Source organism: Motacilla alba, chromosome Z, assembly GCF_015832195.1.
Source record: "Motacilla alba alba isolate MOTALB_02 chromosome Z, Motacilla_alba_V1.0_pri, whole genome shotgun sequence".
NCBI classification, from domain to species: domain Eukaryota; kingdom Metazoa; phylum Chordata; class Aves; order Passeriformes; family Motacillidae; genus Motacilla; species Motacilla alba.
In genome coordinates, this window is record NC_052046.1 from 1,271,235 (window position 1) to 1,298,791 (window position 27,557).

Genomic DNA, 27,557 nt, shown 5'->3' on the forward strand with positions numbered 1-27,557 from the left:
ACCCTGAAGGACCATTCTGATGTCGCTGCACTGCTGCTCGACTCAGGTCCTTACTGTGGAAGGGGAAGGCACTAGAACAGAGCAGGAGAGCTGGAAAAGATGCTGTGTTTGTTCATCCAGCTCAGTCAACAGTGAGCAAGTCAAATAATTTATGTTGAGAGCTGCCTGAAGACCTTAAGATATTTTGGGGGTTTTTTTGTACTGTTCTTGTTTTTAGGCATTGTGGGGACCACTTCATAATTCCGTTGCATTTCTTACTGCCATCCAAAAGTGCTTCTGTCCTGATGTGCTGAGCTCTACAGGAAGACATTTTGGTACCTGGTGAATAGTTAGTGTGCTGGGCTACTGCAAAGATAGGTTACAGGTTGTATCATGATCCCTGACAGTAGCCATCAAACTTGGCAGTGTCTGGAAAATAATGGGTAGAGGAGAAACAAAGGGTTATTTAAAGAGCTATGAGAAATGGTATTGGTCCCCAGGCTACAAAGATAGACCCTGTCATGGTCAACCGGGTTCTCTAGAGGAGCACTAATTTTGTGTTTGTTGCAAAAGCAGCTTGCCTGTCTGCTACTTCTCATAAAACTGTGGTTTTTGTGGTTTTGGTGGGTTTTTTCCTGGGGGGGGGGAGGGATTTGGTATGTATCTGAACAGTTTCAGCATGCAAAAGTAAAAGAGGTGGGTAAAGGGAACTGAAGAAAGGAGTGAAAGGAGTGCTTGCCAAAAAGGCAGTAGAAAAGGGGAGGAAAATTACAAATCAGTGTAAAGTAAGCAGAAACAGTCTTTCCTGTGTAACTCATTAAATTAAAAACAGTAGGAAGCTTTTCTAATTGGTCTTGAAGGATGTGTTTATTCCATTCTGAAATCTCCCAGGCTGCTTGGTTGTGGCTAATTGGTGTATCAGAGGTGAATTTTTAATAGTGGTTTGATACTGTTTGAAGATTGCTAAGCATTAAGTTATAGCTGGAAGATTCTGTCTCATTAACATGCTTTAAAAACAAAGACTATTTCAATGCTCTTTTCTGATCTAAAATGTCAAGAATTCCTAAAGTCTGAGGATTGTAAAGATTTTTTTTCCTGAAGATCTCTTTTACTGGCATGAATTGTTATTGCTAGGTATTTCTGCATCATTAGTTTTGCTTAGCAAAATCTTACCAATTTAATTGGTAAAACCAAAATTCTTCGTTTTGGACCTCTTTGTATGAAAATTAGTGAGTGATCTCCTAGCATGAATGAAGTATTTGCATAACTGCTTTTTTTTCTTTGTAGAAGGACAGACTCTCATTTCTTGGGGGATTTGTTCAGTATTTTTAACAGCACCAAAACTTCCCCAGAACAGTTCCCCAAGCAGTGCAGGTAATAAACACTTAATGTGTCTGGAAAGCTGCAAAGTTGCTCAGAGAAATTGAGGCTGCCCCATCTGTGGAAGTGTTCCAGGCCAGGCTGGATGATGCTTGGAGCATCCTGGGATAGTGGAAGGTGTCCCTGCCCATGGAGGGGGTGGAATGGGATGGCCTTTAAAGGTCCCTTCCAAAACAAACCATTCTATGAATCTATGAAATATTACTGTAATATGAGTGAGTAGTCAGAATTCAAATGTATTATGTGGACAGTAAAATTCAAATATTGGAGCTGAGCAAAGCATACTGTTAATCTGACTTCTGTGTTTTCTGTTGTATGGAGAATTATGTGTAAATATATTGCAGTAGTCTCATACCTCTGTGGCAAGATTTGTCTTAGGATTTTGTGGGATGCTTCAATGTCTCATGGGTGAAAGATGGTCTGAAACCTGCAGTTCTTGGATACAAACAGAAATCAGCCAAACACCTCAGTGCAGTGCTTTGGTAATACTGAATGAGCAGCATTAGATCTCATGTTCTCATCTTTACAGTGATTGTGGTGGCTCCTTTGCTTGGAAAGGAAACAGTGTCCATACAGCTGCAAACTATAAAGGTAACCAGAGTCCTGTATGTGTACAAATTTAATTTTTGTGAGGTTTTAAGATGTTTTCAGTATTTTCATGTAATTGTGTTAAGGACTTGATCTAGTGACCAGATATCAGATGACATTGTAAAATCGTGTGCCTGACCATCTCAAATTCTTGCACTTTGAAGCAGTAATTTAAAAAAAATCCCACAGCTATATGTAATCTGTATTATTCAAGATGTCTGCAGACTAAGCCAGATGATCATGGCAAGTGTAGTTTTGGAAGGCGGCAGCTGGCTGTACTGGGCAGATAAAATTCCAGCATTAGCAATTAAGTTGTAAGGCCAGTAGGAGATATAATCCTCAAAGGAACTCTAATTACTTATCTAAGCTTGTTTAAATGGAACATATATAGAGGATGACAAATTTTTTCCCAAGTTTGACAGTGCACATCTGTACCTTGAGTTATACTTTGGAGCTCATACATGCTATCTATGTATTGCTGAATTGCTTTTAACTTTCTTTCAGATGAAAAATCATATTTTTGTAAGCCTTGTTAATAATTAATACTAAAATCTTTTAGAAGAAACAGTAAACTTGGGATTTATACCTACCCCTAGCAATTTGAGATTGGAATGAGTCCTGATGTGCAAAGCAACCTCCCTTGTGTTGCTCTAAAGCCTCCACTGCTGCATTTCGGAGCCAAGTTCTGGGGCTAAACAGATACTGGATTTAATAGAGAATGACACTTGCAGACCAGGCTGTGATTCTTTGGGGTGTAATAATACGAGTTAAACTAAATGAGTTGTTAATAACTTGTGTCTGGTTTTTTTTTTTTTGTTTGGAGGTGGGGGAGGGTGGGGTGGCAGATAGTAAGTTGGCTTTTTGTAAAATCTTATTGTAATGAACCGTGCATTTATTAATTCAGTGTATTTGAAGGAAAAGGAAATCAGATTTCATTGGTAATTTACTGCTAGAGTGAGGACTGACTTTCCTGGAGTGAATTTCCTGTGGTTTGGTGTTTGTTGGGGCTGTCCCACTTCAGCGTGTGAGGGAGCAGAAGCTGTTTAACCTTGTTTTTCGCGGTTTCTTTGGGGTCCCCTGGAGCAGCCTTTCTATGCAGTGGGGGCTGTTATTAAATGGAAGGAAATGTTATGAAATTGTTATGAAATTGAAGGAAAAATCGTGGATAAATAAATAAATGTTTTAAGTACTGCTTAAAGCATGCTGTTGTAAATCTGTTCCAAGTACTGATGAACCTTTTATATTATCCAATAACTTGAACCTCTACTGTCTTAACCAGTGTGCAGGCACAGAGGCAGTGCCTCTTAATCAAAAGTAGTGTGGACATTTAAGTAGTTACATGTTTTATTTGAGTGATCTTTTCAGCTAAAGGCAGCTGTTTCTAAAAGAAATATTTGACTGTCATTTAATTTAATATTATTTAGTAGCAGCTGAATTGGAAATGTGTTTGAGATCATGGCTAGCATGTAATCAGCTAAGTTAAAGCATTGGGGTTAATCTGTTATTGTGTTAAAATGCCTGGAAATTAAATATTGATTTTTTTCCTATTTTAAATTATTTTTAGACATTTTTCCTGTAGGATATTCATGAACTCTGAAGGAGAGGCTTGTTTTCTGGGTCATTTGATGGCTGGAGTTCCTCAGAAATGTCTTGCTTATGTAAAGCCTGTGGTTGAGATTGTAGGTGCTGGAGGTGCTCAGGCTGCATCACGAAGTCATTGCAGAGCACTTATCAAGCTTTGGGATAACACAAGATCCTGATGGGAGGAGTTAGCTTTGTGTGTCTGTAGGTGTTGTCCTCTGCAGGGAGGATCAGTAGAGCTTGCTGAGATTTTTACTTCAGAAGGGTGTAGTGAGTGTAATATATTTAAGAGAGGAAAGAAACAAAAAATCTGTATGTTTGTTTTGCTCCAAGATTTTTTGGCTCTTGAATGAATGGAAGTCAAAGCTCCTTATCTCCAGGTCTCCTTATCTGCAAGCTACTGTCAGTATCTAGAGCTCAAGCAAGCAGGATTATTTTGATATTTGGATAGCTTGATATTTATTTCATTTAGAAGAGGAAAAAAATCAACCAGTGCCTTATTTTTCTGTTGCTTTGGGGAAGGTTTGTGGAATGAAAAATGTTCTCTGCAGTTTGGAGGGAGCCAGCTGGGCATTAGAGCTGGAGGGCTCACAAGGGGCTCCCCAGCTTGTCATGCTGCTTGGGAGCGTGGCTGTGGAGCTGGGCACATTCTTGGCACTGTGATTTGACACTGACTCTGAAAACAGACAATAAAATTTTGCTAAGACTTGCTGTTAAAGCCCTCTTTGTTTTGGATTTTGTCTTAATGGTATTGAACCTGCTGGCATGGCTTAGGAAATCTGGAAAGCAAGCATGACTCTTTTTCAAGAATGAGCTTGAAACCTGTTCCAGTTGCTGTCATATTTCTGGGAAAGTGGTTTAAATGTGGGGACTTCGGGAGCTGCAGCAAGCTGTAGGAGTAGCTTGTAAATAGACAATGTAGTGACCAGTGACTCGTTTTAGGAGAAGAGGCAAGGAGTTTTGGGCTCCGTCAGTGCTCTGGTGTGGAGAACTCAAGAGTTCCAGGTGAAGGTGGAGGCATTTGAAGGCAGGGCTCCAGCTGCCTCTTGGTTCTCTTCACCATTAGTTGTTTGTCTTGGAGCAAGTAAGCTGGAAAACATGAGCGGAGAATGTGAACTTGAAGCAGACAGAGACTAGACTTGTTTTTTCTCCAAGAAATAAAGGTTTAAATGTAGGGCCTTTAAGTCATTTAAAGGCACAGGGACGGGGCTTGTGTCAAAATACAGGTCCAGGGCCAACAGCATCATTGCTGGCTTTTGCAGTTGTTGAATGTGTTGCAAAGATGTCAGGTTGGATGGAGCTTGGAGCAACCTGGTCCAGTACAAGGTGTCCCTGCATGTAGAATCTCCTACAAATAAAATATAGAAAATAATCACCATTTTCCTTTTAAAGATCTCTGTAATATTTTATATTCTGCTCTATGACTGTGCTGGCCCTTTGTTGTTTCTGACATATTTTGGTACTTTGCAGTTGCTCTAAATCTCAAATATAAATTCTTCACAGAACTTCCATGATGGCTGCTAACATTACAGCTTTTTGTTGCCTCTGCTGTTTGTTTCTCATAAGCTTTCTTCATATTTACACAGTTCTTTATTAATATAAATTGCACTTAGAATTGTCTTTTCTCAAAGTAATTGCTTTTGCAAAGTTGATGATTTTAAGAGTATCAGTATGATCGTGATCCTTGGATCTGATATCTTGTATCTGATACTTCGCATCTGTATCTTTGTAGAAACCAAGGGAAAAGTTGCTGCTGGGCAGTAGCTTACATCTTCTGATACAGCTGTGCCTGTTCTTTTGTCTTATGCCACCTCAGGGGTATTTAGGTTACAGTAGATGTTGCACAACACTTTTATCTTGATGGCAATGCCTTTTTTCATACAAACTTTTAAACCAGTGAGTCACAGTTATTTTGTCCCAAAGGGTAGAAGTTTATTGAAGTTAATTCCCTGGAAAGATGTGAAGTGCTTGCGGTTGTACCTGGCATGTAGTCTATATCATTGTGTTGGTTCTCTTAGTTAATTAAATTATTTATAAAAATGAGAAGCAGCATGAAGATTTCAAACTTCTCATTCCTCACACAGACACAGATCAGGTACAACACATATAATAAGATGGTTTGGAGTGCCAGTTTCTGCAGTGTTCCATCAAGAAGCAGTTCTGTTTCTGATATGTTCAGTTTGTGGCTCTTTCCCATTGAAGTAGCTGCCTGGAAGGAACCATGCTATTTTACAGAGTCAGGAGATTCATGTATGGTCACTAGTACCTTTGCTTACTTGATAACAGTGTGATAAGAGGTGTGCTTGCTCTGGAAAGGCAGGAACTTTTAAGGTGCAGATCATTGGTAGCACACAGGAATTAGCTGTGTCTTTACAGAAGTAGTAGTTTTCTATCTGTGCATGTTCAGTTTGAAAACATATTTCTGAATAGTATGTCAGCTTGGCACCCCCATTAAAACTGTGAATTCTGTTATTGTTGTTTTCCGCACTGCTAGCAGCCTTGTCACTGATATAACTGTGCAGCAGTGTTCTTGCTCAGTATAATTTATTAAAATAAAAATGAGATGATGACTGAAAGAATAACACAAAAACTTCTATCTTTCTTCACCAAAGATGTTATAGTCCAAAGTTTGTTGAAAGGAAATCTTTCTATGTGCCTGATTCCTACATCTCAGTAATTTTTCAAGGAGGTGATCTAACGCTTTACTGGTGCCTAACTCAGGGTCTGCATATTCCTTGTTTGTGCAAAAGACTTAAAATATTTCTTTCTTTTTTTTTTTTCTCAAAGAAATGAACATTTAGAAAAACCTTTGCCAAATAAAGAAGATGGGAGCGAATAGCAGCAGCATCAGTGAGCTTCCAGAAAATGAGTACTTACAGAAACTGTCAGGATCAGAGCCCATCTCTGAGAATGACCCGTTCTGGAATCAGCTTCTGTCTTTTAGCTTCACCACTCCAACAAACAGGTAAGAAGGTGTTGAAGAGCTGGCTTTGATATATGTTTATGAAAGTGACCAGTCTAAAAGCAAATGAGTGGTTTATGTTAATTATTCCTGTTTTAGGTAGCAGAGGAATTAAATGCCTGTGTAAAATAGGCTGTTGTTTCTAAGTTTGGCAGCATTTTCCACCACCTTTTCATTCCTGTGGGTTTCTTTCTTCTTCGTAATAGCTGTAATTGCTATTCATTCTGCTGGTAAAGATCAGAAATAGGGTCTGTAGTGTTGGGGGAGCCTTTTTTCCTCGTTGTTTTAGGAAGCTTTCTTTTCCTTTGGTATAGCCTTTGGGTTGACTGGATTTGCTGAAGATTCCAACATTTGATGTTTCCTCTCAATTTAGAGTGAATTGTACTTCTTGCATGATTTAATTGTAGGTTAGCTTTTGAGTTGCTTAGTCTGTGTGGCTTTTTTTTCACCCTCTTTGCATCTTAAAAAGAAATCTGGTGTGTATTCTCCATAAAAATATTTTCTAAATACCTACACTTTAAGCTTTGAGTGGCTTTTCATTCCAGAAAGTGGTGTGGGTATAAATAAAATCAGTATTTTTTAGAGGATCCATAGCATATCTCCAGAAGTAGAGAATTTAAGTTCTTGTAACTTCTATTAGCCCAACTCCATTGCTAAAGTCCTTGGCCTGTGTGTAGATTATCAGTCTTTCAAGAACAATCTGATATTAATTCCTTCAGATGTTACTTAAACTATCAGTTTTCAGTATAAAACTGGTGCTTCTCTGTAAGTGAAAGTTCAGGCACTGGAATGGAAAACGGTTAAGGTAAATAACTGGGAAGCATTTACTAGGTGCTATTTTTGTAAAGAGCAAGGAGGAGGAAGTATTCTGGCTTCTGCCTGGAGAGAAAAGCCAGAGGTTTGGAAGAAGAGACAGTGTTGTGGATGGCTGTAAAGCTGGTAAAGGGCAGTACGGAACTGGGAGTTGTGTTTCCTCTAAGATCCCTGAAGACAAGATTTATTTACAGCCTACCCATGACTAATTCGATTGACAGTATTCTAAGAACTTACATAATACTCTGTTGTTTGTGTTAATAATAATTACATATAAAATCCCACCAATTTTTTTTGGTTGTTCTATTTTTCTTCATTCCTTCATGAAAGTTGAGGAGTTTTTCTTATCTTGTTTTGCAGCTTTTTTGTGGCTGTTTCATAAAATTCAGATGCAGTGCAGAGTCAATTTGCTAAAAAAGCCCCCAAATCAACAAAGCAAAAACCTAACCAAACAAAAAAAACCTCAAGCAAGAAACATAATTAAAAAGACAAGCAGTCCAATAAAATGATCCAAATGCAGGTTGAAAGCTTTAATTAGCTGAACACCAGATGGTGCTCTTGCCTGGGAGCTAGAGAAGAAATATTTTTAGAGACATCTTTTCTGCAGCTTAGTATTGGAAGGAAACAGAAATTTCCCATTTAGTGGCATCTACCTGAGACAGCCATTGGCAAGTGAAATCAGACTATGTTGGCTGCACAGCACCCTCAGCATTTGTCTATATCAGATAACCTTGCCTGCAGGAATGGAACAATAGAGGTCAATGTCAATTTCTGAGATTGAAATCTTCCAAATTACCAAGTTAACTCTTTTTTTTAGTGAGGCTTAAGTGTCAGGAGCAAGATGCTTGTTTGTGATTTGTGGAAAAGAGCCAGTTTTCACCTCTTGTACAGGACAGAGTTTTACAGTTTTCTTCTCTTCTTAATTCACCTTTTCTGGTTGTCTGTTGCAAAACTAGTGACTGTTTGCAAGTATTATTGGGAGCTGTTTAAGTGTTTTGTGTTGCTTTTTTTCTGGAGGCAGTTGGTGATGCTTCAGAGTAAAAGAGCTATTTCCTGAAGTTTTTGCAAAGGTGGGACTGATGCGATCCCCAGGGAGAAGAGGGCTGTCTTCTCTGGGTGCTGCTTTGGACATAATTCTATTCTACATATGTCAGTACCATAGCAGAGGAGGCAGAGAAAAACATTAGAAGAGAATGTGATAGAAAAGGTCACGTTGGTAGGAAAAGCAATCGGCCGAACCCAAATTACCCAAGCAAAAACCAGCAAGGTGGGGAGGTGGTGGGGCTGGGGTAGATTTACTCCTTTCAGCAACAGATGCCCAACAAATTTCGGTTGTCAAGAAGCATTGGCCATAGCAAGGAAACAGTATCAGCAAGGAAGGATTCCAAGGGAAATCTGAATCAGCGTGTGTAAGAAAGTTTGTGGGATTTTTAACACTTTTCCATGTATGCTTTTTCTAGTTAGGAACTTGTGACTAGTGCTTTGTTTTAAGAAGTTGTTCCAAGTTAGTCCAGGTGCCGTAGATCCAGGTGTCAAACAGAGCTGGATCTCCGGTGGAACAGTATTCTGTGCCTTGGCATGAGAGATAGGGAATTACCGTCTTGTTACTTTGAGAAACATGAAGACATGATACCAGATCTTAAAATAGCACCACTTTCTGTGGTCTGCTGTCTTCATTTTCTTATGCTTTGTGTGTCTTGGCCCTTTGTTTTTCTTTATTTGTCCTTGTTTTGCTTTTGTCTCTTTCTCCTTTCAGTTTGGTTGATCTCTTCCTCCTTTTATCCATGTCTCATCTTTGTGGTTCTCTTTTTTGGTTTTTTTTCCTGACCTCTACCTGACAGAATGTGTTAATCTCTCTTTTTCTGGTTCCATGGGAAATTATTTAGCATTGCTCATTTCCTGAGCCGTGCCTTCTTTACTGGGTTTTATTTTTTCAGTCCTGTTGACTTTCTGGTCTGTTTCTGTGCAGAACACAAGGTAGTTTTCTGTATCAAATAATTTATTTCTGTATGGGAAAGTTTGCCAAATACCAGTGCTGCTGACTGCGAAGTTGCTGTATCTCTGTCAGCAACATTGATGCAAGATGCTCTTGCCCTTTCACTATCTCTTCCAGTATTTATATTGTTCTTCTGTAGGTTTAATTAGGAGCTAATCTGGAAAACACAGCAGAAGTGTTTATTTTTTCAGCCAAGATAATTCCCTACAGTGATTCATAGCTTGGCACCACAAAACAATTCTGGCATGATGAGGGATTGATTTTTTGGGGCACAGCAGCCTGTTGAGCTAAAAGGTGGGATTGCTTAAACCTGCTTTGCCATCCAGAATTGAACAGGAGAGTGTGGTCAAAGCAGAGCTTGCTGCGAGGAGTCTAATATTCTGCCTTTCTGGGCTGCTTGTTCTTCCTCTCATACTATTGATTTCCTTAATAATTAGGCAGATATTAAGAGGGGCTATCAGCTGTCAGCAATCAGAAATGAGCTGATGGTGAGTCCCTGCTCGCTGCCTGCAACTCCCCTGGCACGAGTGAATAGTAACAGCCAGAGCCAGCCTGGGTATGTTGTAAAGAAAGCCACGGGGGCCTCTCACAGCCTGAGAGTGGGAGCAGATGAGTGGTGCAAACATAAATGATTGTCCAAGGAGCAGCTTTCAGCAGTTTTGTTTTAGGTTGCCTCACGCTTTTCACTGTAAAAGGTTTATTGCGATATCATCTTCCATAAAGCAAATCGTGTGTGCTAAGCAGGTACTGTTGAAGTGTCTGCTGAGGCATTTCTGGTTTCAGCCATTAGGAAGTACTTGGTGCTCCAATTTCACACTCCTGCATGCTCGTGTTTTCTTTTCCTTCACGGGTCCTTATTTGTTGCACAGAATGGACTTATGCGACCTGAATTGTATAAATCTGCCACTTCTATACTTTAGGTGACTACCCTATTAATCCAATTGTGTTTGGTTATTGGAAAAATTAAATACAGCTTCTCTGGATGATTTTTTTAGTTACTGTCAGAATTAAGAGCTATGAGGTTTGCTTTGGAGTGTTAGCTACCAGTCTAGGCAGACTTTGTGTTTGTCTAGCTTTTCTGTGATTTGCTACCAAGAATGCAGCCTCCTCCTTAGTGGTGGTATTAGTTACAATTATTTTCTGGTGGAAAACTTAAAGTTAACTAAAGCAGAACTTGCTGAAAATCATGTACTTAATATTTACTGTTTTGCTTTGTTCCTTCCCCAGAGTTACTAATGAGTTGGTGGCTCAAGAATAATGTGCATGGGCCTTTAATGGAAAGACATAAAGATGGGAAGCTTTTATGTTGCCTTAACACGGTACATTTTTTAAATGGTACAATAAATCATATGCTGCCTTGTATCCTTTGATGTCTGTCCTCCAACTACTCCATTAAATCAGCATTCCCACAGTATGAATTTAGTCAATGGGCTGGTTCTTCTGTTTTGTGTTCAATGGCAAAGAAAAAAAGGCCTTACTATGAGGAAAAAACTGTCAGGAAAGTTGCTGGTTTTGTTTTTTCCCCCCTCTTTTTTTAGAGGGGTACTTGTCTGCTTTGGTTTGGGTCTTTTTCTTACCGTACTAAGGGCAGGTGTTGTGATGTGAATATGTTTATAATTGCAGCTTTTGGGCAGAATGCTTCCTCTTGTTATGTGGAGATACTTTAAGGGAAGGCCCTGACACTTTGAAACGTCTTCTCTTGTGGTGCTGTTAAAAGATAGGCAGATAAAACCACATTCTTCAAAGTTGGCTGTTGCCAGGGATCAACCTTCACTGTCTTAATAATTATGGTTTTGCTGAAGACTGATTGTTAGTAAATTTAAAGTAAGGCAATCAACTGTTTAAAATCAACTGTTTAAAAATAATCCTACCTATAGTGCCACTGTTTTGGTTTTTTTTTTCCTTTTTCTTTTTTTCCCTTCCTTTTGTTTTTGGAAGTTATGTTTTTGACAAAAATATCCTGCTGACTGCAGGATCCTGCTTTTTGGTGGTAAGAAGCCAGAAATAAAAATCCACAGTCAATGAAAATGATGAAATTTTATTGATTAATAGACTGCTCAATTTGCCATTCTTTCCCATCTCTGCTGAAAAGAGTTTTTTTACAGAAAACTAACTGCTTGATGAAGAAACTTTGGACTGTGATGAGTGATTGCCAGCACAAAGTGATTAAATGCCAAAGAAATAATGATTATCCTTGATTACTCTTTACTTTCACCACTGGTGCGTGATAGCTGCAGTCACACAGATGCTGCCTGTGTCTAGAGCAGCTTTTAGTGACAATTGGTATGCAAAATATTCTTATTACATGGTATTAAGATGTTACAGAAAACAATCACTGCCACTGTAAAACCTCTCTTGTTTGGATACCTTTAAAATAAACAAAGACAAACCCATTTTCTTTAAACATGGCTGTGCTGTCAAGGAAGCAAATTTCACTATTATTAATTTTAGTTTTGCTGAAGTCTGTGGGCTTAGCCTCTACATGAAAGGAAAGCAAATAAAATAAAATATTTTTTTTCTTTTATTAAGTACTTTGAAAATGCTGGCCATCAGATCACAGCATGAAGGAGGAACTCCTTTGAAGCCTGGAATTTTTTCCTCAAGTGTGTGGGAAGAAACCATGCACCTCACAAATTTGCTTGTATCCAAGTGAGCCAGTAAAGTCTGTATAGTTAAGAATATTCTGCTTTGAATCTATTTTGTTTGCCCCATATGTTCACGGCCTGTTTGAATCCCCACATCAGGTGGTACCTTTTGTTCATTTCTTGGAATACCGTAGAACTGGTGAATATGTAAATATGTCCTGCTCTGTGGAAGCGAGGTGGTTCGGTGCAGGTTGTGCCACTTGAAGTACCTGTGCAAACTCACCCAGGTCACTGTGATCCTGCTGTTAAAGGCCCATGGCTTGAAGCTGGTGTCACAGAAGCCCAGAACAGTTTGAGTTGAAAGGGATCTTAAAAATCATCCTATTCCACACCCCTGCCATGGGCAGGGACACCTTCCACTATCCCAGGCTGCTCCAAACCCCATCCAACCTGGCCTTGGACACTCCAGGGATGGGGCAGCCGCAGCTGTTGTGGGCAACCTGTGCAAGGGCCCTGCCTCCCTCAGAGTTTGTTTCCTATGCATGTGACTGGTTTTCATAGAGGTGTCTTGTCCAGGGTAGAGCTTCCTGGAAGTTACTGGAGTGCCTGGGTTTCTCCTGCTGATGCTCAGCAGAGCCATCCAGCCTCAGGCAGAGTTGACTTTTCATACTCACCACCTGTTTGTTACTAGCAATAGATAATCTGTTTCACACTGTGAATATACCAAATGTTTCTCATAGTGCATGGAATATTTTACACTGCATCCTTAACTAATCTGTACTTTACTTTTATGTGTTCTAACCCATGTCACCAAGTGCCACATCCACACGGTTTTTAAATCCCTCCCATGATGGCAACTCCACCACTGCCCAGGGCAGCTGTGCCAGAGCTGGGCAGCCCTTTCCATGGGGAAACTCCTCCTGATGTCCACCCTGAGCTGCCCTGGCCCAGCCTGAGGCCATTCCCTCTGCTCCTGTCCCTGTTCCCTGGGAGCAGAGCCCGACCCCCCCGGCTGTCCCCTCCTGTCAGGAGCTGTGCAGAGCCACGAGGTCCCCCCTGAGCCTCCTTTGCTCCAGGCTGAGCCCCTTCCCAGCTCCCTCAGCTGCTTCTCATCAGACTTGTGCTCCAGACATGTACTTGGCAGATATTTGACAACAGGGCAGTCTGTATTCCTCAGGTGAGAGTTCTAATTCAGGTGAGAGTTCCAATTCAAAGAGAATTGGAACTTTTAGTTGTGATCAGTGCAGTGAAGGAGCTTCACTTTATCAGTCCTTGCTCTTGTTAGAGCTGAAATACAATTCAAGTACTTATTAGCAGTGTTCTCTTGTGGCTTAATGAAAGGACAGATGTTTCAGTGTTGAGTTTCCATTTTTACATTCATTCATTAACCAGATGTTATTTCCACAGGGACTGTAGAGAAAAGTTGGTACCACAGTTGATTGTACCATTTCTTTTGTGCCACCTTGTGAATGTTGTCTCTGGCATCTTCAACCCAAATCTTAATGTAATTTACCTTCTCTCTCTTCACTGCACAAGAAAATACCCAGATAGCTTTTTTCCATGTCTCTCACTTCTCTTTCCTGCTCGATCAAAGGAAAGAAAGTGACTGCTAAGTTTGGCCCAAGGTACTTAGGAATGAGCTGCTATTTTTTTGTGCCCCTCCATGATATTGTCTCCATGAGTTCGTTCCTGGGGATGTATTTCAGTGGTGTGTGTCTATTGGGGTGTTATGTCTGCTGTAATTCCCCTTCACTAGGTGTTTGTTTGAGTGAACTGAAATTTTACAGTAACTGTTGCCTAGTCTTGAGTGTGGCAAAATGCACTTTTGTGTTGTTGTTGTATGAATAAGAGGCAGTGGGCTGTAGTTAATTTTTAAGCGTTAAACTTCATTTTAGTATTAAAAAGAATTACTGGAGTGTTAAAAGCTTTGCTGAAGATCTGAAAGCCTTACTTGCTTTGCCACTGGTTTTGATCCTGGCAACTTATAGAAACTAAACAACTCTGTGGAATTTTTTTGAGGACTTTGTGTGGGTTTTAGTAACTCAAAAGAGAAGAAAAAAAAATCTGTAGGAATGCTATACTTTGAAACCTAACCTTAGAAATTAGGGAGAAATTGAACCATAATTCAAAGCTGAATGTCTGCATTTAGGGTTTAAATGCTGGAGCAATTACAATAACCACTCTGACTGTGTCCCCAGGATCTTTGGGTGGTGGGAGGGGTCATGTTGTGTTAGATTATGATTTTTCAGTACCTAAAACTCTCTACTGAGTTGTTGTTCATTGTAATATTCACCCTTCCTGCCTGCCAGGTCTTGGGAAGGAATAAATCCTGATGACAAGCAGCCAGCTGGGCAAATTTAGAAGTTTTTGTTTTTTTAAAAAGTGTAAGGTCACACAGACCTAGAAAACTGTGTTGTCCATAGTTGCTGGTGGCGTGCTGGTGGTTCTTGCTCAATACCATTTGTTTTTAATTACACTACATGTTTGTAGTGCTGGAACAAGAGACCACCTTTGAGACCAAGCCTAATGTTTTTAAAGTATATATCAAAGTGTAAGTTTGTTCTTTCTGAATCATGTGTTTTAAAGCACTTTGTAAGAGAAGAATGAATGCTGGTAATTGATATCAGGGCAAGACAATCTGCGTAATCTAAAGTTGTCTTAGGATATTCAGCTGTAGGTGAAGAGCTGTCTCAGCTGTCAGCTCACTGCACAGTAAATTAGTCTGATATACAAGAAAATTTGCAAGCGTCTTAAAACTTAATTTGATGTCTCTATCTTGAATAGTTTCCCGTTGAAGGGTTTTGAAATAATTTTTTGACTGCTCTTTCTACAGTATCTTTTAGTCCTCATCAGTTGGGGAACAGCTCAAACTCCACAGCTTCCAAGAGCATGGCTCCACAGGGTTTGCAGCCCTGGAGCTGGTTTAGCAGCTTCCCACACAGCACTGCTGGTAATCTCAGGTTGATGCAGCAGTGTGCTGTAAACTGGATTACCATGTAAATTTAAAAAGGATTGTGTTATGACTGCAAGTGATGAACTAAATTTTTTGACTGTCCTTTAATTTTTGAACTTCAGAAGTCCCTGAAGGTCAGGCTCTATGTTCAGTCTGTATAGAGGCTCTACCATCTCTTCCAAAACACTGAGCAGTAGATATGATATGTTCATATGTTCATGATATGAGCAGTTCATGATATGACAAGAGGTGATCGTTTTAAACTGGAAGAGGGTGGATTCGGACAAGATAGAAGGAAAAAATTTTAATGATGAGAGTGGTAGAACAGGGTGCCCTTTAGTTATTAGTATTCATATTGCTCAGTGTGGCATTGAACACAGTATCTGGTGATTTGTCCTGTTTTCCCATCTGTTAAGGATGTTTTTGAAGATCAGTTGCCCTGCACTGGTAGGTCACAAGTGTGTGTTTGACGCAGCTAATGTGGTTTCAGTGGTTGCTGTCAGGTATTGCTTTAGTGCTTTATTGTTCTTTACAGGTGTTTTTCTGAGGCGTATCACAAGGCAATTAATGAAGTTAGGAACAATTTGCTGTGTCTGATGTAATTGTTGCACTAGTATTATAACATTGGTTAAAAGGAAAGAGCTGGTTAGCTTGAGGTTAAATGTCAGATTGAGGTTTCTTTTATTTGTGTTTTTAAAAGTGCGTCATTTCACGTGAAATTTCTTGTAAAAAAGTTCAAGTTCCTTCTGTAGGCTGCTGTTCTATTTATATTTTTGGTAATGCCAAACTGAGCATGGCAGCACTGAAGCTGCAAAACTAGGAATAATAAAATGCTCATGGAATCACAGAATCGTTTAGGTAGAAAAAGCCCACGAAGACTGTGGAGTCCAACCATTCCCCAGCACTACCGAGGCCACCCCGAGCCCTGTCCCCAGGTGCCACAACTGCACAGCTTTTAAATCCCTCCAGAGACAGAGATTCCACCACTGCCCTGAGCAGCTATGCCAGGGCTGGACAGCCCTTTCCATGGAGAGATTTGACCCAATATCCAACCTATCCAACCTAAAACTTCTTTAATACAGCTTGAGGCCATTTTCTCTCATCCTGTCCCTTGTTCCCTGGGAGAAGACCCTGATCTAATTTCACTCTGATAAACATTTAAGTTTTTAATATTAGTTTCCTTTTTTATAGTTTCTGTGCTTCAGAAGAATGTTGCATTGCCTGATGTTGGGATGACAGAGCATTGGAATGAGTTGCTCAGAGAGCTTGTGGGGATACTCAAAAGCCACCTGGACACAGTCAGGGGCTGCTAGCTCTAGGAGATCCTGCTTGAACAGGGAGGTTGGACAAACTGACCTCAACGAGCTAATGGATGGCTGAAATTAAGTACTTTATAGAAAGGTTTTATTACTGTTTTGTAATGAATTTTCACTCCTAGTACAGGAACCCAATTGCTTGTGTAACCAGTTTTGTTTTCTTTTCCTTACCTAGTGCTGATTTAAAGCTCTTGGAAGAAGCCACAATCTCAGTCTGCAAGTCTTTAGGTGAGACATTGTGCCATCTTTTTTCCATGTACTTTACCAGAAAAATTGGGAAGCAGCATCCCTGTTCTGATCCCACATTCATGCCTTTAGCATTCTATTTGTATATATTGCCCTACTAAAATTGAAACATCGTTAAGAGTGTGTTTATGTATACCCAAAACCTTTACCTTCATTGTTAATTCTTTTACAGAACTTGATATGACTGCAAGGTTCAAAACAAATATTTCCATGTCTACTATGTCGTTTTCCCTTTTCCCTTTAAGTTGATCAGTAAGGGGAAGGAATTAGAGGATGAGAGGAAGGGTGATATAAACGTGATCAGTGGTACTGCAAGAAGGTGAAAGGTACTTGTGAAGACCTGCCCAGTTTTCTGATGGGAGGCTGTTGTGCTGCAGACAAGTATGGGAAAGAAAGCAGTATGAGTATGAATATCTCATGTTTGGGGATATTTTAAATCTTCTAGGATTAATAGTATTTAGAGAACGATTTTGGACTAGTAAACCATACACTAGAGAATCTTGAAAGAAGAATGCCTATACAGAGAAACAAGACATACTGTACTTTATTTAGAAATGTTTGAGACGTTGAAATTTGGTTTTTTTCTATATATTTTTTGAACTAGATAGTGTCAGCTTATGCATACTTTGTAATTGTATCTTATTTTTCCTCATCTAGTTGAGAAGAATCCTCGAACGGGAAACCTTGGATCATTGATTAAAGTCTTTCTTTCTAGAACCAAAGAGTTAAAAATTTCAGCAGAATGTCAGAAGTAAGTTCCCAGAAAAGAGCTCTGTGTGCCATTTAATTTTTCAGGTGTTCCTTTTGTTGCTAGCTCTTGAATTTTTCTGCACTGCTAATTAACATGCTCACAAACCAAACCTTAGAATTCTCTTAAACTGCTGTTTGAAACAGAACTGGTGTCTAGTACTTCTTTAGACACAGAAATTAAGTATAGTAGGTAAGTAGATTACTGGGCAAAAGTACATATTTGTGTGTTAGATGAACACATTTTTATATAGATGGTGTAAGCTATGGGTACTACTCCCTTAGAGATCTTTAAAAATTATCTGAACTTTTAAGCTGAACTTAATGTATGAGCCAGTATTCTATCTTGGAAATATTTTAAATATCTACATCTATAAATATGTAAATATGTATCAAAATACTGCTTTCAAGTTATGTCATGCAGCTGCTGTTGGTTTTGTTTGCCCCTTTCAGCAGTAGGAGAGAACTCCCAGTAGGTGTCTTGTGCAGCACTGCGGGGTTTTTTTGCAGGAGGCTTTCTGTAGTTGTTCCCTCACACCCACAGATAAATGTCCCGCTTTGATCAGATCTGGGGCTGGAATTCCTCCTTGTTCCCACGACTGCCATCAAGTTTTTTGCTTGCATCCAAAGTAAGAAGTTACTTGTGCCCAGATAGCTGTTGCTGTTTTAATCCTAAAATACCTTGAAAGTACAGCTTTTGGCAATAGCTGTCTTGTGCTGTTGCATGGGCTCCCCAGCAGTTGCTTACTGGACTCAAAAAATTTATGCAGCCTTTCATTCAGAAAGCTTGGGAAATATTTGTGTGTATTGCCTAAGAAAATTGTGCTGTATGGTGCTCATGAAGTCCATAAATGCCTACTGTCACCTGGAAGCTGTTCACTTGGGAAAAGGGCTGAGGTTCAGGGAGCCAGCAAGCTTTTCCAGACCTGCTGGAAATTTTCAAATGTCTGTGTTCCTTGAGTCCATAGCATCTAGAGACCTGTAGAAGTTTGCTGAACTGTTTGGCGAGTTCCGCAAAGAGTTCTGTCTACCGTGGTGTTTTTAATGGCACGAATGTAGTTAGGGATAAGGTTGTATTTTCTAAACTACTTTTGAATACATTCCCATTGTATTTTCTGTAACATCAACTGCAGACTCCCTGCTTAAACACTTTGGCTTTTCCTTCCATCAACTGTAGAACTTTACCTGCTCTGACATTTATTTTCCTGTGGCTTTTGATGCATGTTTGCTGGTGGAGCGTTACTGATTCTTGTTTGTTCTTTTCTAGCCACCTCTTTATCTGGCAGGCTCACAATGCACTGTTCATTATTTGCTGTTTGCTGAAAGTATTCATCAGTCGAATGTCAGAAGAGGAGCTGCAACTTCATTTTACGTACGAAGAGAAAGCAGGACCAAGCTCATATGGTGGGTACACACAAGTGCAAGTGAAACAAACATCCCATGAGAAACTTAAAGGTCCTGATGTTTGTAGATGTGGCATGCAGGGACATGGTTTAGTGCTGGACTAGTGGGTTACATTAATGGTTGTACTTGATCTTAAGGGTCTTTTCCCTCAGGTGCTTTAGGTCTAAATACTTCTATGATTGTATGTTTTTTTAGACTCAGAATCCCCAACTTTGCTTTAAAGGCAGAAATTAAGTGTCAGAGAGTTTGATTTAGTTTAATCTGGGGTTTTTTAACAGTTGTTGAGATGTGGTGCTGTAGATCAGCCTGAGCTTTAGTGATTTTCATACAGTTTGAAAGGTGATAATGGTCCTCTTCAGAGGCATTGAGGTGAAGGTGGCCATGTACAAACATTGGAACACTGATATTGCAATTTAATGCATCTTTTCACTTTTATTTTATAAATCCAACAGCAGCCACAGAGTGGAATTAATGCTATTTTTAGGGATCTGGTGAAGGAAAGTAACAGTCCTGTGGTTAGAATTGACCCTTTGAGAGAGCACCTGCTAAAATTTAATTTGGGGGCAATAGCTTATACAAGAGTACAGAATTTAGGCAGAATTACTAAAATGGGCTCATGTCCAGGAAATGGAGTATGTATTATACAAGATGGAAGATGGCAGGAGAGATGCTCAAGGAAGAAGCTGTTGTCTTTGAACAAGAATAATACAAATGTGTTCAAAATCAGTTGCCCTGTCTGCCACAAATCTTGGTGCAGCCCTGTTTCAAGTTGCTCTCACAAATGATGGATAATTCTGCCACGGGAGCCTTGATTTCTTTTGCTTTGGGGTAAATCATGGAATCATTTCGGCTGGAAGAGCCCTCTAAGATCATCAAGTCAACCCAGAACTGCCAAGTCCAAGTCAAAGTACTGTTCAGTGTTTAATTGCATGTTGCATGAAGGCCAAAAAGTCTCAGAATGCTGGAGCAGTGTGAGTGGATGGTGTGAGAACAACCAAGAGTGTCTGGCTGTGGATTTCCTCCACGAGGACACGCGCTGAGAACACCGAGTCACTGCTTGCTCATCCAGCAGTGAAAACTGTTCATTAAAATCTGTTTAACTCCTTGGCGCCTGCCAGTGCTCTGGGGAAATCAGAACTGTGGTGCCAAAGGATTAAGTGCTACATGTTGAAATGGTTTAATGTATTTAAACTGTGATGAGTGACCTCCAGGAGGGAAGTCAGCTCACTGATGCACTGGAAAAAGAGTATCTGCTTGTGTGTAAGCTATCCCTGCAGACTGCCTGTGGGTTTATTCCTGGATTTAAAAAAATGGCTCACCTCTTGCTTCAGTGTGCAGCATGCCACAATGGGATGGGTGGAAAAGCTGAGACTTCTGTCAGCTGGAACCCCTGTGATCTTTATTCCTTGCACTGGGAGTTCCTCGCAGTGTGGTATGGAAAGTGATTCTTGTCACCAGGGTAGAGCCATGCTTATACCATGTCTAGGAGCACTTGACTGTAATTCACAGTGACATTTATTAGCAATAATTCTGTGCATATTGATAGCAATGGTACTTAGCAATTACCTCTGAGCAGATTGTTCATGGGATGTTGTTGATTAGGAAAGTAATTGTGTGTGGTCTGCTGGTGAGGCAGGAAATGAGCTGCTCCTTGGCTCCTCTTTGGGTTTGCAGTTGGAGATGGTTCCTGTGAACTTCCTCAGGGTGTTGAGGTTCATAACATGCTGAGGTTACATAGCTATTGGGTTGGATTCCTAAAAATCTTACTTTTAAATATCTACAGAAGGTGGTAATAAGGCTTACACTCAGCTATAGGAAGGTGAAGTACCATAAATGAATTGTAATAAACTGTAGTTGTGCTAGGGCCTGTTAAAAGTAAGCAGAAGAAAATGAAGTGTTTTGTTGTTTGTATTTTTATAATTAAGTGTAGCTTTCTTGAATTTTTGATGTCTACTTTTTGGAAAACAGAATATTCCTGTTATTATATATTTTATTATAATATTATTAATCTATTATTGTAATATTATTATTCCTATATTGCTCTTAATTTTACATAGATTTATTAGTACTTTTTTGGAAATTTTACTAGCTTTGGTGAACAGTCTTTTAAAAAACTAAGTTCTTAGTCATCCATACTGTTTTTTCATTTATTAGAGCTTGGCATTATTTATAATTCTTCAATTGTGAGCATAAAACAAAGCCTTACAAAAGACATTATTATGTGAACTGTATGATGTAAATAAAATATCCAAATTAAAAGAAGTTTTAATACAATGTCTGAATTTTGAAGTTTCTGTATTTCCGTACTGCCTAGTCAGTAGTCATTGGAAAGAACAGTGCAATCACCCAACAACACAAACAACCTCTCTACCCCGTGGTTCATTTTCATATGCTTTGTTCAGTCTCTTAGCCTTCTGAGAAAAGGTTATTGTTCCTTTCAGGATCATCTCACAACTCCTTTGGAAATCACTCTGTGGTGGTTTTTGTTTCCCTGTGAACATCATATTTTTATCCTTCTGGTTGGACAATATCTTCTGGTGCCATGCTCTCCGATTTAGGTGCAGCACCTGGAGCTCATAGCACGTAACTGCAGTGTCAGCACGTCAGGATGCTCACACTGCAATCAGCACCTCAGCACTTGCTCTGGGATATTTGGTGTTTCAGGGAGAAGTGTATAATTATAATCGGTGAGAGTCCTGTGTATGGAAAATATCCCTGTCACTGACTACTCAGAAATATAGACTGTATGTGACATAGTCACGATTGCTCAGGTAGCATCTTTTATCGTTGCCTTATCCGGAAGAATTCTCCAGATTTTGCAGTTCATATGCTTTCACTTTTTATGAATGTCCAGTTTGTACTTTTTCCTGCTGCACTCTGCTTGAGGCTCAGAAGAAAGCTGTGCAACTGTGCTTTGTGTCATAAAATGGGATTTTTTTGAAGTCTGAGTGCATGGGTGTACTTTAGCCTGATGAATAAATTGCCCTGGATTGAGTCCCTGCTTATACTGCTGTTATTGATTTCCTTGAAAAGAAGGCATACCAATTATATGAATGTATTCTTTTTGAGGAGTTTCAGATGGTACAGCCTTTGCCTCTTCATCCATAACTGGAATTTCCTTATAATTTTGGACAGTATTGCAGAATTTTGATTGCAAGAAAATCCAGAGAGACTAAGCCCATATACTTTAAGATTCAGCTGAAAATGTCCTGATATCAACAGATCCCAAACTGGAGTCAGCATCCACTCAGCTGAAGCTGGAGTTAGTCTCACTAACACAAATCATTCATCTTTCCAATATCTGTATCCTGTAATTTCTGCAGTCTTTAACTGTATTGTGACTCAAAGGTGCAAGAGAGCACGTGCTGAGTATTGTATTTTAAATCAGACTATTGATTCATTTTACCAGTCCCCTGAGCTGTAGTAGGAAGCTTTATTCATTATCTGTAGAGGAGTTTTTAAACACAAGGCTACTAAGGGCTGTTTGTGACATATTAAAGCAAATATGAGGATGTAGAGAAGGGAATAAATAAAAAGGCATTTACTGCAAGCCTTAATTGATTTAATGTGTGTTCAGCTATTGCCTAAAGGAAATGAGGGAAGGCAATCAATTTATGTACTCATTATTATCAAGTAGAAGTTGTAAGTTTTTGAGAGTAATTAGAGCTGAAGATCAAACCACAAAACCTGAGGAATCTCTAAGTCTGTTTTGCAAGGAATTGTTTATTTTATTACTTGTGTCCAGGTTCTATATGAGCAACAGGGCAGAAAAACAAGTAGCAGTTAAGATGAGGGTATACCTTAATGAGCCTGAATGTCTTACTGATATTGATATTAAGCACATCCACCAGATCAGGTCTTATCAGTGTGCTAGTTAGGTTCTGGAGAAGGTGGAGCTGGACTGGTTTCAGAATTGGGGCACCCTGGCATGTCTGCTTTCCTCTTCATAAGCCATTTTACCTGTGTAGTGTGTGCTAATCCAGTGTCTGTAATGTGGGCAACTTCAAAAAAGTAAAAGCAAACAAAAAATAGTATTACAAAAAAAAAAAAAAATTGAAGTGTATATAAATATATATGTATATAAGTATATATATATAAACCAAATCTAAAACAAACAAACCCCACCAAAAACCAAAAAGTCAAAATCCATCAAATTACTTGCAAAATGAAATAATCCACGTTTGACGACTTAAATATAGCAGATGACAAAAAGGTACTTCAGCATGACTTGACATTTTAAAACCTGTGTAATTGCAGTCACTTCTGCAGTGGATTTGGAAGATACACCTCTGATTCCTCTCCCTGCTCTGATTTTATCTGGACAGGTTCACCCTGTCCTTACTTTCCCCAAGGCTTAACAGGTCTTTGATCCAAGTATGTGATCTATTAATGTGAATGAGTCTTGTGTGTATTGTCTTTATCCTGCTATTGAAAGAGGCATTGTTTATGAAAACACAGAATGTTCCGTGTTTATAGCCCTCTCTCACGTTATAGATTTGGCTTGCATCCTCCTCATTGTCTTGGCAAGATGAAAATTAAACAAGAATGTGTGTGCCCCAATTGGGAAAAGGATACATTAATTATTGTAGCTGAACGACATTGATTACAGCAATTAAGCTTTTTTTTTTTTTTAAATAACATCTTTCATTCTATGTGACTGTGCTAACCCAGTGTTTTCTTCCTTTATTTTGAATATTGTCTTGAGAGAGAAGCCTTCTTTCATATTCAAATAACCTTATTCTTTGTTCATATGAGTTGTGCATACAGTATGGCAGAAAAATTTATGTTTTAAAAATGCTCTCACTTTTTTAACCTTTTTCTTCTCACTTTCTTCTGTTAGGAGAAAAACTAGGTACCTGTCAGGAACTAGTAGCAGTCTTGCTTTATAAGCATTTTCTAGGTTCAGAAAGCCTTAGGAAAATGTCACATTCAAGTTACTTTAGAATATATTATCTGTGCTCCGTTATTGGCTGTGGTTTCTGTCCAAGGTTAAATACTCTGAGCAGTTCTTGGTTTTACTAACAGGAGCTGCATTGTGTTACTCATGGGGGATTCTATATAAAGGAAACCACGTTTCCGTGATAAAAAACTGATTTCCTTTAGAATGTGCAGTTCACTAGGTGACAATTTTTAATGTGTTTTTAATAAACTGATTGTGGAAAGAAATAATTTTGCTTTATAGTGAATATTCCCTCTGGTGTGCTTCTTAAAATTGAGTTCTGTATTCAAGAACAAACTTGAGTTAAGCAGAGTAACACCTCTGTAACCTGGCTATAAAGCTGTGTTTATGGCAGGACTTATTTATTTGAAAATACAAAATAAACAGGCATTTGGGTAATTATTGTGCTGCAATGCTGTGATGCAGGGGATCAGCTATGCCACTCTTAAGCCATTCAGTGCTATAAAACCCTCCACCTCTTTATGATGTTGTAGGTTTCTCATCATAATTTAATTTTTGAAAGCAGAATAAATCCTGATGAGCCAAGAGATTTATCTTCTGGGGTTTTTAGTATTATATGATGACTTCAAGTGGTTTTTTTTCCTCAATGAGTCTTGAAAGTATTTTGTTACAGTTGCTTTTAAAAATTACTGATGTAAAATATGAGCAGTTTTATTGCTTAGAATAGTTGCAAGTTTTTTGATAATTCTGAATCACTGCATGCATTTTATCACATTGTATATGACTAGAGAATGATTTCTGTTCCCTTAAAATGCACAAGCTTGTCATTGAAATGTGTAAAACTTCCTCAATTAATAAATATGTTTCCACAAAAACATTGTATCTATATTTCTCTAGAGCAGCAGAGACATGCTCAGTAGCTACATTCTTTTGACATTGTTTTATAATGTTGCTCAGTGAATAGTAGACAAATGACACTGTCTGATTATTCTTCACTTGGGTTTGAAAAAACGGAGTAGGAAAATATGTGAAGTGCGGGAATTTTGAAGGAACATTTAGCTGTGGACCAGTGAGAAGTCACCAGTGATTAGTTCAGCTGTTAGTACTAACACTGTTTAATGTGGTCTTCTGTGAATAGTAAAGGAAGGCTTGATGTGCTAAATATTAGCACATTCCCACAGTACCAACATCTCATTTAATTTATGCAGTTGTTATTAGTTACTTTTTATGTAAAAAAGAGAAGGCATCACCATTTTCTCTGTTAGTAATCTCAAGTGTTTTCTGTTTTAGGAAAAAAATCCTATCTCCTTTAATAGCTAGAACTGTTCGTGTTTGTTCCTTAATTAAGATATTGATCATCTGCATTTGTGAGTTTGAATCCTTGCTTTGTTTTTGTATTTGAAAACCCAGAAATCCTTTGCTGTGTTTGTTTTTTAGGAGCAGAGTGTGAAGACCTTATAGAAGAGTTGCTGTGTTGCCTCATCCAGCTCATTGTTGAAATTCCCCTCTTGTAAGTAGGCTTTTTTTTTTTTTTTTTACTTAGTCTTCTTTTATAAACTGAGCATTTGAGAAACTATGAAGCTTGTAATAATGGCTTTATAATGTTTAAATAGTTGTATTTGAATGTTCCATGTGATGGAGCAGTACAGATAATGATAAGCTGCTGACAGTGCCAGCCCTGAATATTCTGTTGGAAGAAGTACATGATGAACGTCTCACACCCAGTTCAAACCATCAACAGAAGTTATTCCGTTTGTTTCAGGTACCCCTGTCAGCACACAGACAGTAACTGGTGGAAATGGTTGTGCTCATGGTACAGGGGAAGGTACAGTGGAGGTGTCACTTCAGCTCTGGGGTATGCAGTAAGATGAAAACTAAAGTTCTTCTGCAGTTCTGTGGGGGTTTAAATTGAAAATAAATCATACTGTGCTATTCAATACTGATTTATAAAATTCCAGTGAATTGATGTCTGAAGAAGGGACAAGAGAAATTAATAAGTGGAATGTTTCTGTAGATCTCCAGATTTGTTTACATGGCTTTTTGTCATGCATCTGTTGTATTTGAGAAATGTTGATTCCACGTCTTGTTGGGAAATGTGTCGTAAAGCACACTTCAGTGTTTTATGTAGGAGAGCATGCTTTGTTCTTTGGAAAAAAAAATGTTCTTTCACTTTTGTGGAAGTGTTCTGATGAGTTTTGACTATTTTCCCCGTGATAAACTGTACTGAAGGTAGAGTGAGCAGTGTCTTTAGTGTTAAATTGCATTGTGGTCTGTGTCTAAAATGCAGCACCCCAGCTGAAGCAGGGCAGCTTTGGAGGAGTTTCAGATTGTCTGTTACAGTATAGAACCCTGCTATCTCGTAGCTGGGATTGTTCTTTTGGTTGGAAAACTGACAGAGATGCAATGTTTTTTGAAACATTGCTGTCATTAAATGCAGCTCTGTCAACGTTAACACGAGGGATTTGTGTAGGTAGAGTGTAAAGAATTAGTGGTGTGATTCAAAGTGTCATTCCACAGAGCTTGTCAGGACTTCCTGGAACACATACACGCTTTGTTTGGAGCGGATTAGAGGAAGTACAAAGGGCTGAGAGGACTGTGATATACGGGCAAGTTCATAAATCCTGCAGGGTTTTATTTTTCTTTCTTGGAAGTAGCCGTGTGTAGTCCAGTATCCTTCATAATGCCTTTCCAGCAGGAGAAAATACACCAGCATGATAGTTCCTCACCCACTTCCACTACTGAACCTCTCAGCAGCTCTGTTTCTGTGTGAATCTGGTTGCTGCAAGTGGAAGCAGGTGCTGAAAGCACTTAGATTACTATAAAACCTAATGCTAAAATGGCTTATTTAAAAAGAAAATTATGAAGCCCGTCCATAATTCAACTATATCAAAAACTTAGATTTCATAAGAGATAGATGGAGAAGATTTTTGTTTTGTGGTTGGTTGTTTTTTTTTGGTGAAATAAGCTCTTTTAGCTAAACTTCTCCTGAAACAACATGTTGCTGATTGCTAATAAATACTAACACTTACAAAAATATATATTAATGTTTTGTTAATCATTTGTCACTAGAATATGTTTAACAATGTGTTAATACCTCAACTAAGAATTTTGTCCCCATATCGTCGAAAGGGAAATAGGTAGGGGAAAGAGAGAACTTGCATTCTCTAATACACAATCCACCTATGTTCTTCAAAAAGGTGTTACAAGGTATTACTTTTTTATTAATTTTGTTCAAGAGAGTGATCAGGATTGTTTTCATAGTGAGTGTACTTGCTTCCCTCTCTCTCCCTGGCAGATATCATAGAGATTCTTTCCCTGTTTTGTTTCAAGGTCGTAGTCCATTTTTGTCTTTAGCTGGAATGAATCAAGAGAGCTGCAAGCCTAGTATGTGAATTTGGGCAAGGACTAGATTGAGTGGAATACATAAAATATTCACACTCGTAATGATCTCTGTGTCAGAACTCAGGATCACCTGTGAGAGAACAAGAAGATAAATGTCAAATCTCCATCCCTTATTATGAAACTTTTTTTTTTTTTTTTTTTTTTTTTTTTTTTTTTTTTTGTTAGGAAATGCTGCAGAGCCTCTCTGGGAGGCAGAGGATTTCTGGAAGTGTCTCAGTTTTTTACAGGGAATTTAAGAAAATCATTCTCAAAGTTAGTTTGTATTGGAAAAGACAAATGTGCTTTAAGGCAGAAATAGGTTGCAGTAGGTACTCTGGGACTCTGCAACATTGTGGTGCTGTGTCTGAGAGTTATTAAAATATCTTGAATTACCTTTCTGAAAAACAGACTGTTCTGCATTGAACAAAATTCCAGGGATAAAGGTTTCAGGTTTAATTTTATACGAAATACAGTTTTCAACAATTAGACTTGTGCAGTCCCTTATAACCCTTGTGTTACCATATGTTGATGTTTGATTTATGGTTCCCTTGGGTCTGCTATGGATACTCTGCTTTTTCTTTGCTTTTGCTAATGTTAGCACTCAAGAGTGTACACTAACTATTCGAACTGCATAGTCGGCAAAAAGATACAATGTTAGTATTTAATTGTATGACTGCTACGTAGAAACTATTGCTAGGGTTTTGTTGCAGGATGTTGCTCCCAAAG

At 38.9% G+C, this 27,557-nt stretch overlaps 1 protein-coding gene across 9 annotated transcripts in view; it reads left to right on the forward strand.

Annotated features, from left to right (window-relative positions):
• Positions 1-27,557, forward strand: part of DYM (dymeclin) — a 209,227-nt gene that overhangs the window by 4,901 nt on the left and 176,769 nt on the right. For 4 of the 9 annotated variants that reach the window (XM_038125822.1, XM_038125824.1, XM_038125827.1 and 1 more), the window contains exons 2-7: positions 6,316-6,493; positions 16,329-16,381; positions 17,057-17,150; positions 18,414-18,550; positions 24,888-24,960; positions 25,213-25,305. In XM_038125822.1, the coding sequence (XP_037981750.1) occupies positions 6,354-6,493; positions 16,329-16,381; positions 17,057-17,150; positions 18,414-18,550; positions 24,888-24,960; positions 25,213-25,305 (590 nt within the window). In that variant the 5' untranslated portion in view covers positions 6,316-6,353. Of the gene's footprint in view, positions 1-1,888; positions 1,951-6,315; positions 6,494-16,328; positions 16,382-17,056; positions 17,151-18,413; positions 18,551-24,887; positions 24,961-25,212; positions 25,306-27,557 lie in introns of all 9 variants that reach the window. The other 5 variants (XM_038125825.1, XM_038125826.1, XM_038125830.1 and 2 more) reach the window with 2 other exon arrangements.